We start from the raw sequence: 15,637 nt of genomic DNA on the forward strand, positions 1-15,637 counted from the left end.
TTATGGTTATTCTTTTTAAGATATGTAATATATTTAAATATTAAAATAACATTTGAATCCTGTTGTAAGTTTTATAGCGCAGTATTGACATTTATGATTTTTTTTCTTCTCTTCTCAAAAAATTGTTAAAATCCTAGCTAGCTAGTAATTTGCTCCCTATTCAAAGTACCTGCAGATTTTTATGCTGAAGCACCCTTTGTAAATATTGCTATTGCTACACAGCCAAAATTTGCATTCACATCTCAACATTTCTTACCAGATCAAAAAAAATGTTGAGTTCAACATCAAACTTCTTATATTTACTTGCCAAGAGCTGCTGCCAGTGGCAGAGAGCAAAACAACTCGTTTTCTTGGATTTTTATGGCTTATTTTATTTTGTTCTAGTTCACATTGTAATCAGAAATCCCTGACCCAATCAAACTGTCTTATCATTTGGCAATACCAAGTCTCTATACTGCCCAGTTTGCCTTGAAGTAATCACACTGAGGAGAGGATGTATGCTAACCTTTTGCCTTCTGAATACAACAATGGTTGACAAAGGCACGAATGCTAAGTAAACCGCTAATGCTAAACAGCCTGCAATACAAAAGATAATAGCTTGTTAACCCACCAATCACACTTAAAATAATACCTAAAAAAAGACTGATTGGAAATATAACAAGAATCAGGGGGTTATTTAGAATAAAGCAAGTCTGTGTAGATTACCTTTCCACCCATAATGACAGGCATAAGTGTTTGAAGGAGGTTAAACTCTGCCATGGAGACAGTCACTGAGACTTGGAGCAGAGTGAGACAAGTGAGTCTGTTTGGAATGAATTCCTCCAAGCTTGATATCTCTTCTGCAGTAGCTGGACGATGACTCTCCTGAATCACCTCTACAAAGATATTCATAAAACAAAACAATTAAAATTACCACACCATTGCTGTATAGGTTTGTTCAACAGCCAAGCTGCAGGAAATACCCTAAAATTGGTTTTTGCAGAACATTGTTTCATATTAAAGATACAAATTGTCTTAACAACATAATGTTGTGATCGATTGTATCGTGATTCATGAGTGGGCTCTTGATGTATGGCCAGCAGTGTGTTTTGTGAAGTAACTGTCGCCCTAACCTTTGAACGCCAAATTGTAATTAGTTCATCCTTACTGAGAAGATGCATTCACAACAACAAGGTGTGCTTGGCTGTTGCCAACCTTAACCTGTTGCCAGCACAGAAATTTAAAAATGTTTGCTTCAGAATGAATACCATGACAAATTGCAAAGGTGAAGGAAAAATTCCACAGGTAAGATTCATCATACAACTACAAAAATAAATAGTTTTTTTTGTTTTAAACAAGTGAATCTAACCACAAGTGTGCAATCTGTGGAATATTATGTGTAAAAAGTGAGGGAGTGGGACATTTGGATTTAAGAAACTAAAGATTGTTTTACAGAGAAAGAGTTTAGCTGGAAAGCAAACCAATTACTTTGAGTGGGTGCCTCTCCTCTATGCCTGCAGCAATAAAACAATAAAAAAGGTCTTTTCCAACAAAAACCACCACCTCACACACAAAATAAACAACCGCTATGAAAGTGCTGGCATCTTCAAGAGATATTCATTACAGTGGCCGTTTCCCAGTAGCTTTGTTTTTAAACTCTCTCATAAAACCATTCATTCAATCAATAACCAGAAACATCCGGGAAGGCAGAAAATTAAGCAAACTAAGTCAATGAGGAATAGAGGCTAGCAAGGTCAGTGCTTGAAAAAGTAAGGAGTGACCAGAGCAATAAACCACTAAACCATGTCCAGGGACTGAGGTCAAGCTAAAACCTGAGCCCTTTATTAGTAAAGGGCCATGGCTCTAGTCCCAGGACAAGACTTGTTTCAGTTCAGTAAATGTTCTGTTGGGCTACATTCCCAGCTCTAAGGTGGGCTGTGAACTTGATCCCAAAGCTGTTTCACTATTTGGCCTACCGCCACAGCCAACATCAGGTTCAGCTGGCACTGCCATGTCCAATCTTATCATATACCAGTGCTCAAGTCAATATCCACAGTCAGCTTTCAAATTATAGCTCACACCTCGCACAGAGGGGCGCAACATTACATGAAAGAACATCCATTGAAACACACAAAGAACACAAATTAGATGAAAAGATAATTTAAACAAATTAAAAGATGGGTTGAATACCACTTCAGATTAAATAATAAACATAACATTATTTTTCCCTATTATTGTTCTTATGCGATTAATACAAATTTAAAAAAAACATTACAGACATGAAAACAACTTAATTTGCAAGTGCTTTAAATAGAGCAAAATCCACATTATAGACAATTTGGCTTCTGGGCTCTTGGCAAGTAGTGTATGAATAGGACCAGAGAGGAAGAGGGATGAGTAGAAAGACAGTCATGTCTTTGACCTCGTGACCTCTGCTTCTCTTCTGGCACGCACAGAAGCACTGTCCTCATGAAGCCAAAACTGAAGCATAGACCAGCAGCCACCAAAACCATTTGCAGACTCGACAAAATCAAGAACATCCGACAGAGAAGTCTTAACCAAGCGATAGATCTCTTAATGTAGAAAAAAAATTTATATTAATGCAAACTTGGCTGGTTAAACCTAAGTCTGCACTCAAATTAAAGACATTTGTTTTGAACGATTTATATACCAACTGATTTAGTGATGAATAACTTTTTCAACTCTAAAACGGTAATAATCCTGTGCTACAATACAAAGAGTGAATAAACCATTTGGAATTAGCTTCATTCATTTCAAACTTTGTCCTAAAAGCTGGTCCTATTTCCATCCCTATTACTATTTTCAACAACGCACACTAATCGCTGTGGAGGGTTAGGGTTATCAAACCTACAGTCAAATCAATGAAACCACGTTTTAAGGTTGTAAAGAAATAGGGGGGGAAAAGAAGAAGAAGAAAAAAAAAAAAAAAAAAAACAAAACACTCAGCACTATTCCTGAGAAAATATTTTTGAACAGATGAAACTTACTGTTGAATTGTGGGGAAGACCAAGTAGCAATAAATAAGCTTGTTGCAAAAGGAAACACAGCTCTACATAATCAAGGAGAAAATATTCCCAAATGTATCAACATATATTGCAATATAATGTCAGATGTGCTCAATGGGCTCACTAAATGCACAAGGCAATATTTATCTGAGGAGAGGAAAGGATTTATGTAACGCATGTGCGATTTCACTACAACATACGCAATTGCTACCTTGGTGTCTTCTTTTATATACTTTAAATTTCTCAATCACCTCCCACGGATCTTTCTCTGCTGAGCCTTTCTAGTAATTAAGAGATCACAGAACCATATAGAAACATGAAGAAACATACTGACCTACCCAGTTTCACTCAAAAGCTCGATCATTATTGTCCCATCATCTATTATCTATCACAGATGATGAAACAACCGAAACCTACGGATGTTATCATTTCGCAAAAATGAGTTATTGCTACAGATATTACACACAGACACACATTCCATGTTCTTTCACAACAACCCCAGGATGAGCTCACCAATAGCTGTGCAGGGACGAGCACTAACAAAAGGTGTTTGGCTTAACCTCCCTCGTGTGGTCCAAAAGGTCACTACTTTCATGTACAGCTGTGTGTTGAAAGATGGGTTGTGCAATGAAATAACACTGTGATGAGAGTACTGTAAAGTGCAGATCGTTGCAGTTTGTGATCACAGGCAAAATGGAGGGAGTCTGATTGAGACTTGAGTGTAAACTAAGCTGGGCATAGGGAGTGCAGTAAACAACTGCATGCTACCTATTAGCTGATAAAGTTAGGCCAGTGAAACAGATAGAATAACAAAAATGAGAAGGAGATATCTGACCTCGCTGTGGTTTGCAATAGGGTTCGTACTCATGGTCCATGGCACAGGTGACCATCTTGAGTAATCGGTGGACAGTACTGCTGTGCAGCCTGATGTCCAGAGGTCCCACTACCAGTCTCTTGATGGATGTTTCTTGAACACTAGGCACTGCCTCCTCCATACTCACCATGGAGATGTCCTGGGAGTCTGTGAATGCAAACATGCATACAGAGTACATAGTAAGTTCTATTACAATCTAAAGGATGATTCTATCAGTCAATCAAATTTAACAACTTTCCAGTATTTTTTAGATCAATTTTCAAAGTACGAAAGCACAGTAAACATATCAAGTTTGACCTTTCATGAATAGATCTGTGTGTTTTTCCATAAATGTTCAGAAAGACATTTTCCCAATGTCTAATTTTTTAATTTTTTAAAGTATGGAATGCCTTCATCCATTTGCTTCAAACGCAAGCAAAGATGGCAGTGGTGTAGTAATGCTGCAGCAGGGAGCAGATCACATTGCTGTGAACCACTGGAATGATGAATATTCCAAATGTCCACTTCTCTCACACAGCTGTCCCTTCATTCATCGCAGGCCCCTGTTCCAGAGGTCCACTTAAAAGACTCAGCTCCTCGGTAATAAAAAAGAGAAATTAAAAATAAAAGAAGGGGGTGGATGAATGGCAGTAAGGGAGGAAGAGGACAAAGGGTCACAAGTTGCTTTATTCCCATTACATTCCACCACTGCACTACACATTCTTATAGCTCCGAGAGTCAACACTAAGAATTTAACATTTTTAGCTGAAAGGGCTGGACGATGGACATGGAAACTCTCTCTGAATTTTAGAGATTTATAAAGGGCAACGAGCAATGCCACTTACCCTTCCCTTCTTGAGTGAGATTTGGCTGTAAGGGATTAGCCTAATATCAACCATATGGCTGCAGTTCAAATGATCAGCAGAATGAGGAGGATATTAGCCAGGATTTAGACAATTAATTTTCCAAAATTTTAAAAAGTTTAATCTTAGGAGTTATTTTAATGTGAGGTCGGTGGTATGCATGGCCTTGATGGGTTAGTTTTTCAGTTAACTCAAAGTTTATATTAATTCTGTGGCAATGTAGAATTATTTGTTTGGTTAACACTGGATCTGATCCACATCTGAGAAGAGGAGAAATACTGAAAAAGACAAGCATTCCAACTGTCAAGGGTAACTGCAACCATCCCACAGTAGAAGAGACCTGCTGTCAAAAATGACTTTGACATGTGAGGATGACAGTATCAATGTTGTTTTTAATTTAGATTACTATCTGTAGCTGAAAACAAGAGGAAACAATAGACTAGTCAGAGAGCATGACAAGCAGAGGGAGGTAAAATAATACAGGAAAAAGAGGGTGCAAGTGAAACAGCACAGGTGACTATTCATGTCACCGAATGGGATCAAAAATACACTTTTTTGGGTTATTAAAAAAAATATGGGTTGTATCATCATAAATTTCTTCTGTATAACTGACCAGTTCTACTCTATGAAGCATGATCATCACCTTATTTGCATAACATTCATGGAACATTAAATTCAGGGCTATCCTAATATACTTTTGCATTAGACCCCATATGGGGTTTCACTTTATCTAGGCTTAATCAGATTTTTTCCCCATTAACTGGAGCGCCTCAGAAGCTGTGAATGTCAGTCAGGTGTCACTGTCATACTTAGAGCTTTCCAGTATGATTTAAATAAAATGCTCAAACACCACACTCAAAAAAGCACAGAGACATTTGTGGGCCAAATCTAAAATTTCAAACTGAAAGAGAAGGCTTTATCTCTTAATGGGAGCTTCAGATCTTTCAGAGTTGAATAAACATTCTTGAGGGCTGAGGCTGAGGAATGAGAAATCCTGCTCGTCTTTAGGCTTCTACCAGGAAGAGTGACACCTAATTAGGCAAGAGGAGCCTATCCACTTTCTCAACAGCTTACAGGTAAAGAGACGGGGGAAACAGTGTTTCAACAAGCAGCGGGGAGAAAGAAACTCAAATACGTGTCAGCACAGACTAAACACTTTTGACAGCTGCCCTCCAGGTAAGTTTGGGGTGAGAGTGAGGACAGGAAGGGTCAAGGACCAGGTGGCTATGGCTCAAACAAGACAAGCTCTTTCTTTAAGTCTCCAGGGGGTTTGTTTGAAAGAAAGGAGAAAAGAGAGAGAAAGACAAGGGGAGCAAGCGAGAGAATTAGATTGAAGAAAGAAAAAAAAAAAAAAAAAAAAGAGGAGCGAACAGGAGAACATGACAGATATAAAGAAAGAGAAGAGGTGGCAAGGTGAGTAAACATGCTCTGTGAGGAGGAATGAATTAGACAATACCTTTGCCACTGCTGTTCTCCATTGTGTAGAGATAATCCATGTAGAAAGCACCAAAGCGCTGCATGCCCGCTATCTCCGTGTAGGTCTCCTGTCAAACAAAAGTGGAGTTAGGTAAACATTCAGCATTAAGGAAGCAAACAAGCTGATGAAGCTTCAGTGACTGGGGTCATGGTGGATATGGCTATGGGGTCAAATCAAAGATAAAGCGTTATTGAGACGTGGGGTGGGGTGGGTGAGATCTACAAGCCGGATATAATTTTCTATTGGTCAACATTACTGACATTTTGTACTACGAAGACTTCCACCAACCATGATATATTCTTGTAGGCCAACAAAGTGGTGGTCACCCTAGTTCCCTAAAGAAAAAGGGACTTTTGGATACTTGCAGGAAATAAGCTCTGTGTTTAAAAAAAAAAAAAAATCTTTTAGAATTTTTGAAAATTAAAAAAACTTTTGAAGTGAAATAAAAGTAATAGTTTGCAATAGCACAATTGAAAGCACAACAATGTTGTAAAGGGTAGATCCGTTTTAATGTTTTGTGATGTGTTTGTCACTGACAACCTCTGTAGTCTACAGTACTTTAGCTGCTTATAAGCAACTGTGTTTTTAAAGACACAAAAGGAAATGGGGGAAAAAAATGGTAATAAATCATGAAATTGTTATAAGATTGTGTTGAGATACTTTATTTCAGGCATCTAATCAAAAATTCATTTGAAAAACCCTTGGCATTCCAGGAAACTGGAACTCCAGAAATACCAACCATTGCTTGAGATTCATACCTGCAACAACAAGACCTAAAATTAAAAGTGATACTTTACCACACATTAACAGAACCTTCTATTTTCTTAAAACTTCACGGAGCATATGGAAGTCACGCATCACGCATATCACGCATCTTCTTTGAGTAACAACGTTTTACTAAAATAAGGTGAAGGTTTCCTCAGTCGGTTGGCGCCTGGATGTATGCCACAGGAAATATGTATCTTATCAACTAAAAGACTGAAAAGACTGAAGACTAAAAGAATTTATTGGACTGGGACTGTAGTTTGTACACGCTAAAATTATATGTAAATATTTTCGGGAATATTAAAATGTGGCTGGTCTCTTAGTCACATATGAACCAGCACTAGCCTGAAATCTTCAGGCAGAGATCTTTTTTCTGTTCCCAAGCCAAACTTTTGCAGTCAGATCCCTGAAGATATGGAACAAGTTGACAAAGAAAATCTTGGGAAACTTGTTTATTCAAAGTGCATTTTGAATAAACCTTTTTTCTTTTTTCTTTTTTTTTTTTTTTAAATCAGAATAATTTTATATGTTCTTATAATATTGACTGTTTTTTAACAATTTAATAAATATACTCAAAAAGTGTAAAAAGGACTATTACCTTATTGTGTGCCTGGAGGTTTGTAAGTGTATGGTTACACAAAAATAATTCATTTGCCCCCAGGTTGAAATCTACTGAACAAAACAAAAACAATATGTTTTTATTTTTTGACTGCAAAAGAAACCAATGATAAACCCTGTGGAATAAGTGAAGAAACAGACAAAATGAGCTACCTCACACATACAAAGTTAACATCTCCACCCAAGACTTACCAACTGCTTCTCTAAACAGATTTCAATTGAACCTTATCAGGTAGGCGGGTTAATGACTAATATTTATTAGGGGATATCTAATGGCTCTGGCATGCTTTTGGATCAAAGCCATTAGCTGGTTTCAAAACTGCTAATGAAGTACCACTAAACCTTTGACTCTTCTATCAAGTATGAGTAGATGGATGGCTGGTAGTCCAAACAATTGCTTCATTGAGGGTCATGAGCTTTTTTAGCAGAGTCAACATAGGAGCTGCAAGGCTATGAAGTGAGTTGAGACTTTTCAAGAAAACTGGTTTTAACACTATTACATAGATAGCAGCATTACTACAGTCAACAGCTGGTGACTGACAAAAACATTCAAATGGTAATGATTTGAAATATAATGATTTGTTCACAATGGAAATTACTGAGTTAGAAATGAAAACATTTTATTAAAAATCAAAGGCACTAGACAATACTTAATACTGCAATGTGCTGAAGCTTTTTCAAATAAAATCTAAAGAAATGCATGTGCAATTATGTGGGATTGTTGTTTACTGACCAAGATAAACTCTCAGTAAAGTAATTAGTGTGTGCTTTAGTATGCCACCCCCACTTAAATGCCATATCCACATTTATCTCTGTTAGGAAACCTCTTTTTTTTCTTTCTTTTTGACAGAAATGGAACTTCAGTAAAAGCAACTTGACATCCTAGATTTCAGATATTTTGTTTAGTGATGAAATCCAGTGTGTCATTGGAAGGTGCTATTCCCGTAACCAGAAAAATTAACACAATTAAAAAAATTCTTTTCCCTCTGTTATTTTTGTTGATCAAATAAGTATGTTGCATTGTGTAGGCTCGTCTGCCCAGCTGTGAGCTTTGTGCTGAGTTGATTGTTGGTCTGTCTTGAAACAGGCTGCTTAATTTTTGCCATATGTTTTAGTCTCTATCACTTCTTTTTTTAATACCCTGTAGTAAAACCTCTGAAAACAAGACTAGGTGAAAGTCTATTAGATGACTGAACTGTGTGTGAGCAACATAATTGTTTTTTGTTTTGTTTTTTTAAGAAGACATTACTTTGGAACCACTGTCTAATATCAGCTGTTTTCAGCCTACCTGTTTGCTTTCCTCCTGTTGTCAAATATACAGTGTTTTATTGGATACAACTTCTAGAGCCACTCTCATCTCACATATTTAGAATTGTTTTCAGACAATGGATTTATTTAGAATTTATTAATTTAGAATTAGTGATTGAAAAACTGGAAATTAATATAACTGCGATTTTACAAACTCAAACACATAAGTAGTGTTGCGTAGTATTGCGTATAGGGACATTGTTAAGTATAGAATCTGGAATCTCATTTAGTGACCTTGTGACTGGCAGCATCAAGGATGAACTCAGCTCTAACTCCGTTGTTCTCTGGACTGCGGTAGTCAAAGAGAGAGTTGGTAAGATAAGTCATTCCTTTACTGCTCAAACTGTCCCCACAGCTGAAGAATACTGCATCCTAAAGAGACATGAGTAAAAAGCACAGACCAATGAGAATATGCTCTTTTTTTTTTTAAGGAAACAATTTACAAAGTGCATTAAAAAAAACAAAAAAACAACCACAACATTCCCACTTGTACTACATAAAAAATATGAATAACCCGTTAAAAATACAAGTTAGTTAGCACAGTCAATCAAGGCGCTGTTCTTGATATGAGCAAATGTTTACAATGTTGTTGGAATAGTGCTCTGCAGAAGCAAAAGAATTGTGTTTTAGGTGCCAGTAAACACTTTCCCTAGGTTTTAAGTCCTCTTTCTCACTTCAATTATCCATTTTTAATCATGTTTTTACCTCCTCATTTCGGTTCAGGTTTTCCTCAAAGTCCCGTACTCCCATGATACCTTTCAGGCACAGAGCACGGCAGCCCACAAAGCCAATCTGACAATCAAAGAAGGGCTCCCCCATCATCAGCACCTGGGATAAAGACCGAAGGAAGAAACTTTAACCTGTTCCTTTTAAACAGGAAAAGTATCAATTAAATAAAATAAATATTAACTGACTTGACTACTGTATGGTAAAGAAATTTTAGGGGAGGGTTAAGCATGACAGTGTGAGGTAAGTTAAAACTTAACAGAATGAGAAAGCAGCAGTTTCAGAACCTCTTCCTCTCTAATGAGAACACCAAGGATGACGTTACTGATGGCACAACACTAAACAAAAATTGTGTCGTGTCGTGTGTCGGCATTACCCTTTTACATTACAATAACAATATAAACTGTGAAATTAATGACAGTTCAAGACTATTTATTGTGGTCTCATCACAAACAAGGTTCTACCATCATGACATCGCTTCGCTTTGTGGCCTCTTGTCATTGTGATAAAAAGGGCGGCAGTAGACAGTTTCAATTTTCTATTAAGAGCGGTGTATACATGTGGTAGCACTCCAGCAGTTCCTATAACCATGGAGGTGTGGTTGTCCCTCACCCACCATGTCTTTGCTTTACCCAGCAGACGGCTAAACAGAGAGCAATCCAATAAACCTTTACATTTGACCACAAAATAATTACAAGGCTTAGTTTTCCCTGTTTTACTAGCCATCTCTTTGCCTTTCAATGCTCTCAGTTTTGGTCCCAGTTCAGACTGCCTTCTCTCTCTTCCAGCAAAAGCATAAATTACAGAAATTGGAATTGGAAATCACTCAGAATTCTCACATCTGGTAGAAAGCTTTAGAGCAGAAAACCCCTTTCCGATTCCAACCAGGTAATCAGAGAAAAAGGTTTAAAAATATTTTCTACACCATGGGGGAAATACGGAAATGATCAGACTTGAGCTCAACTCAAATACAGATTCCACTGTGCTCACAGAAGGCCAGAGATTAGTAACCTGGAGGGCCTTCGTAAAAGTACTGAGGGAGGGAATTAAGATGAACCTTTCTAAGAAAGAAAAGAAGTAGATCATAATAATGGAGGATGAAAAGGATGGACAGGGACAGATATTTATTGACCTGTTCTAGCCATGGTGAAAAACACCACTGCTTCTCGGATTAGTAAAATTATATGTCACCAGTTAAATCTGTTGCTACAACTTTTAGATTGTTTTCACAAAAATGAGATTCATTATCTTCATTAATGTTGTGGCCCACAGTTTCGCTAAAACAATCATTTCTAATATGACATGACAAGGTAAGAATTTCTACTATCTGGACTGAATATGCAGCTTCCTTGCCTAGTTAGTTAAAAGTAAACACATACAGACAATTTGTTAATTATCACCACAAATTTTACTAAAGGATTATTAGACTCAAGTTAATACATCAATTTCAGCCTCATTAAAAATTATATATTTCCTGAGAGAGATTAAGCAGTGAGACTTACTTCAATAGTAATTCCCTGTTGTTCCAGGCACATGACCTCTCTGGACTTGACCTTCTGGGGACTATAGTAGTTGCTCTCTGAATGGGTCTCTGTGAGCTGAGGCAGAAGAGAGAGACACCACTTCATTAAAGATTGAGAATGATCACAATAGACTGAAATAACAAAAAGCTGGAGAAGCTGTTACTATTCACATTCAACATCAACCGCTGTAAGCACAAACAGTGAAGGGTTTGTGCGGCTTTGGCCTCCAAGAATATTATGTATTTAAGAATCATGAAGTCAGATGAAGTCAGATCAAAATCAAAAAGTGAGCAAAATTGCTGGAGTATGGTGAAGAATTTGTCCCCTAATAATGAAAGATGAGGGAAATTAAATTTTTTATTTTTTTGGATGGAAGTAACAGCAACATTACAGATGCTACAAAAAGCGAAACACTGCAAGAAAAATTCTGTTTGTGTTTGGGTGTGCGTGTCGGTCCACAAGTCTTGGGATGTAATGGGTAATGTGGCCCTAAAAAGTAATGCTTAAAACAAGAAACAAAAACATCCAAACGATCAGACTGGATACCAGTTTTGGGACTTTTGGGTTGTTTTCTCTTCCAAGTTTGGACTAGGGCAAAAGACATTAATTGGAACAAATGACATACAGTCCCTCTCTGATTTTAAGGGGAGGCCCTCTCTGGCTCTATTGGATGACTTAAGAACTCAAGATGCAAAGAGGGAAATTATAATACACAAGAGATTCTTAATAAAAGACTAGGATTTGTTCATTGGATAACTAATTCTGTGTAGGAAGACTGACTGAGTGGTCAAAACTGGCTAACCGGGTAGAGAGGGGTGCATAGCTGTGGGGCTTTTGAGATTCGAGGTCAAAAAACTGTGGTTGTAGAGCAGAAATGTGCAGGCCCCAACCCATTCAACTTTAACACAGGAAGCAGGTGCAAAGCAACAGGCAGCTGTGCCTTATTATTCCTAGTGGTGGAGCAGACTCTCTCACCAAAACTCCCTTCCCTCATTCAATTCTGATGGTTTCCTCACATGCATGGACCACCCCACCTCAACTAGCATTTTCCTGGGAGCAGCAGTGAGCAACAACAATTAATGTAGCTGACCAAGAAGTGTTCCAATGTTATCATTTTATATTGGCACTAAAAAGCTCTGAGTCAAGACAGACCCAATTATTATTATTATTTTTTTTTTTTGGCAGGGGGGAGTTTATCCCAATAACAATACAGTCACCTTGGCATTGCATGGGGCATTTCTGAGTATCCGTCAGCCTGAAACACAGCGAAGAACAAATAAAAGCAGCATAGTGTTCGAATTCCAAGACTAATGCTTAATATCACCAGTAACTAATAGAGATGCTGTTGCTACCACCTTCCCTGCTACTTCTCCTTCATCATATTTCAGGCCATTCAGGCAAGTCCAACGCAAATCAGATGATTCTTTATGAAGCATCTTGAAAACGTTATAATGTTGGATGGGACTATTGGGATCATTTATCTTTATGTCGTTTTCTCAGATATATGACACAGTGTAAAATTATGAAAACACTTTATTAAAATAAATGAAAATACCAAAAATAAAACTACAATGTTTCTCAAAACAAAATATGGCATTAAATCTGGCAAAGCAATATGAATTTGGCAGCTGTGCAAAAATGAAAAGGGGAACAAACGGTCAGTGCTAAACTATGCATTATGTGTGTAAAAGTGATTAGACTGCACTGCCAATTTATCTGATCAAACAGATCTGCGGACTAATGCGTCAGCAATCTAAAAATACCTCTCTGATTTCACGTGCATGTCAAACTCAGGTTCAAGCAGTGGTTGTTCAAAGACATGAAATTCCCTAAAACTAAAGGCTTCCTTGTAGGAAAGCAACAAGAACATTTAAAAAACCATCCTTTCAGCTGTCTGCAATTACTCCAGATGAGAGGCAATTAATTGATTAAAAGAACTCAAACAATGCAGGAACAATTTAAACATTATTAGAAAAGCACCAAGGTCTGTTTGTGCTGAGACATACCTACGCTTCACTGATCTCTCACACACACACACACACACACACACACACACACACACACACACACACACACACACACACACACACACACACACACACACACACACACACACACACACACACACACACACACACACACACACAGTAATGTGATCTGAACAGCCTGAACTTGAGAAGAAATGCAGATGAATTCCAACTATTCTGAGTGTGAGTAGTCAGGATTAAAGTTTAGGATCCATTTTTGTATAGTCATCATACCAGGTATAATGTTTAAGACATTAACTTGACCCAAGACACCATTTAGTGGTAGGACAACCCTTCCATGTACTCCATACAGGGACAAAGAGGAGTGAAAATTCCTGAGAATCAAAATGTCCATTAAGTCTCAAAATAAATCACCAGTATATAAGGATAAATAAATCAACACCAAATATTTTTATTCGTAAAATATCCTAACAAAATGTATGACCTACCAAGTATTTCACAATAGACACATTAAAAATATCTGCCTATTCATCGCCACCATCAATGTGATGTTTGTTGCATGTTGCAATGTGATGTTTTGTTGATAAATTAGCAAGAGACAAAATTACTTTTGTCTCTTGCTAATTTATTTATTTATGGGAAATCATCAATAAATAATTCCAGCTATAAAGCCCTGCTGAAATTTAAGTACTATCTCATCCATTTTTGAGCATTCTGCATGTTATCTGACAGAAAGCTGATCATGGCTTTGATAATTGCAAATAAATAGAAATTAAATGTCATGTCAAAAGGTAGTTGCACAAGAAAAAAGAAAGAAAGAAAGATAATTTACCTTAAATGTGACAGAAGCTTTGGTGCAGTAGAAGCCTATGGAAACAATGGAATCTTTGTGTGTGTGTCTTTGGGGGCTGTTGGAGATGCCTCCTGTCTCTCTCTGATTGTAGAGCCCTTCTTCATTTTCCTCCTCTGTACCCACAATGGCTGGGACAAATGACCAAGCCCAGGAAACCCAGCTCTGGTCTGCCTCCTCAGAACTCAAAGACTGTATGTAGAAGTCTGTGCTGGAGTACTGGCTGGAGCCCTGGTTTTCCATATCCATATCCACACCTTAAGAAGAAAGAAATCTTAATTAATGCTAATAAAAGCAATTAGGTCCCTGTACTCAATGATAAATAATGAAGAATTCATGTTTTTGTTTTTTTTTTAATTCTAAAATAAATATTTTTCAAACGTATTGAGATCTACTGTAAACACTGTAAATGTACTTCAAATTTGTTTTATTTTCCTAAATTAAGATTCTGCAAAAAACAGTGGGTTATCGTTCAAGAAAGAAATTGTTACATTTACACACTGCAGTGTTGCCAAAAAAGTGGTTGATCAGAGTAAAGCGTTGATTATGGAAGTGCATGTGCCCAATTCAGGATTTTAAATTAATTTGTCAATGCCTTCAGGGTAGTTGAATATAAGCAAGCTGTTTCAGCTGTCAAACAAATGCACAAAAACAGGCCAAGGCAGTTCCACAGTAGTTTCTGCCAGTACTCCAGCATTCAGGTGTGTAAGTATTTCAGTGCTGTATGAACTCACTACTGCACAAACTCCACAGACAGAGGGAGAGGAAGTCCAATCCATAGGAGGCCAGAGGGCACAGCTTGTCTAGGATCTTGACAGAATTGAGCCTTTACTGGGCCGAGTGGATCACTGTGGTTTTGGTTGCCTGAGCTGCAAGCATCAGCAGAGGCCACAACCACTAACACATTTGGTGAGGGATTGGGTCATTTATTTGTATAAAGCCAATAGACTAAAATGGGGGGCAAAAGAGAGGATAGGTAGCTATGAGCCATCAGCATAAGATATGCTGGATTTAGAATTGTTGCCTGCAGGACTTTACAAACATAGCTAGTGAAAGTGGTGTGATTGGTCACACTTTCTGCTCCTAGAAAAATGTCAAGAGGTTAACTGGAGCATGGGCTACTGTAGGGCACAACCCTCACACCTTATGAAGAGTGTAAAGCTTAAGGTTATGTGAAAAGATAGAAATTTAAGCAAAAAACTGGGAAGTACTTAGATAACAGATGGGACGAAGGGAAGTGGACTGACATGCTCATGGTGTTTGTGTAACAAAGGAGAAATGGATGTGGTGAGACATCACTATTATCTTTCTCCTGTTTCTTTGCAAACCATCAAAGGTTCCTCAAACCACCACGCACAACCCCAGTCCCTCATCCCCACCTCTGAACTCATCCCATCGTGTCTGTTTCCATACACATAGGGAGAGAGGAAGCTGATGTCAATACACAAGAATGTGCAATCCCATTTCTCGTGGCCTCACGTCCTCTGTGAGAAAACAATATTGTCCGTGAGGTCACAACTTTGGAATCCCAGAGGCTAAGGCGGTGAAAATTATGACATATTTTAATTAAATCTTTCATTTTGTGAATTGGCAGTTGGAAATCCTGTGTTATGCTTTTTTAGACACCCCGCCCAACCCCCCTACACCCTCCTTTGTCTGAC

At 37.8% G+C, this 15,637-nt stretch overlaps 1 protein-coding gene across 5 annotated transcripts in view; it reads right to left on the bottom strand.

Moving 5' to 3' along the window:
• vps13b (vacuolar protein sorting 13 homolog B) overlaps positions 1–15,637 on the bottom strand; it is a 283,913-nt gene that overhangs the window by 236,812 nt on the left and 31,464 nt on the right. For all 5 annotated transcript variants that reach the window (XR_003840835.1, XM_029503627.1, XM_029503624.1 and 2 more), the window contains 7 exons: positions 13,959–14,233; positions 11,118–11,213; positions 9,595–9,717; positions 9,124–9,261; positions 6,178–6,265; positions 3,841–4,026; positions 706–875 (listed from right to left, as the gene is read on the bottom strand). Coding sequence is in view for 4 of the 5 variants with exons in the window: in XM_029503627.1 (XP_029359487.1) it covers positions 706–875; positions 3,841–4,026; positions 6,178–6,265; positions 9,124–9,261; positions 9,595–9,717; positions 11,118–11,213; positions 13,959–14,233 (1,076 nt within the window). In the remaining variant the exon portion in view is untranslated. The remainder of the gene's footprint in view (positions 1–705; positions 876–3,840; positions 4,027–6,177; positions 6,266–9,123; positions 9,262–9,594; positions 9,718–11,117; positions 11,214–13,958; positions 14,234–15,637) is intronic.

Source organism: Echeneis naucrates, chromosome 6 (assembly GCF_900963305.1).
Source record: "Echeneis naucrates chromosome 6, fEcheNa1.1, whole genome shotgun sequence".
Classification (NCBI taxonomy): domain Eukaryota; kingdom Metazoa; phylum Chordata; class Actinopteri; order Carangiformes; family Echeneidae; genus Echeneis; species Echeneis naucrates.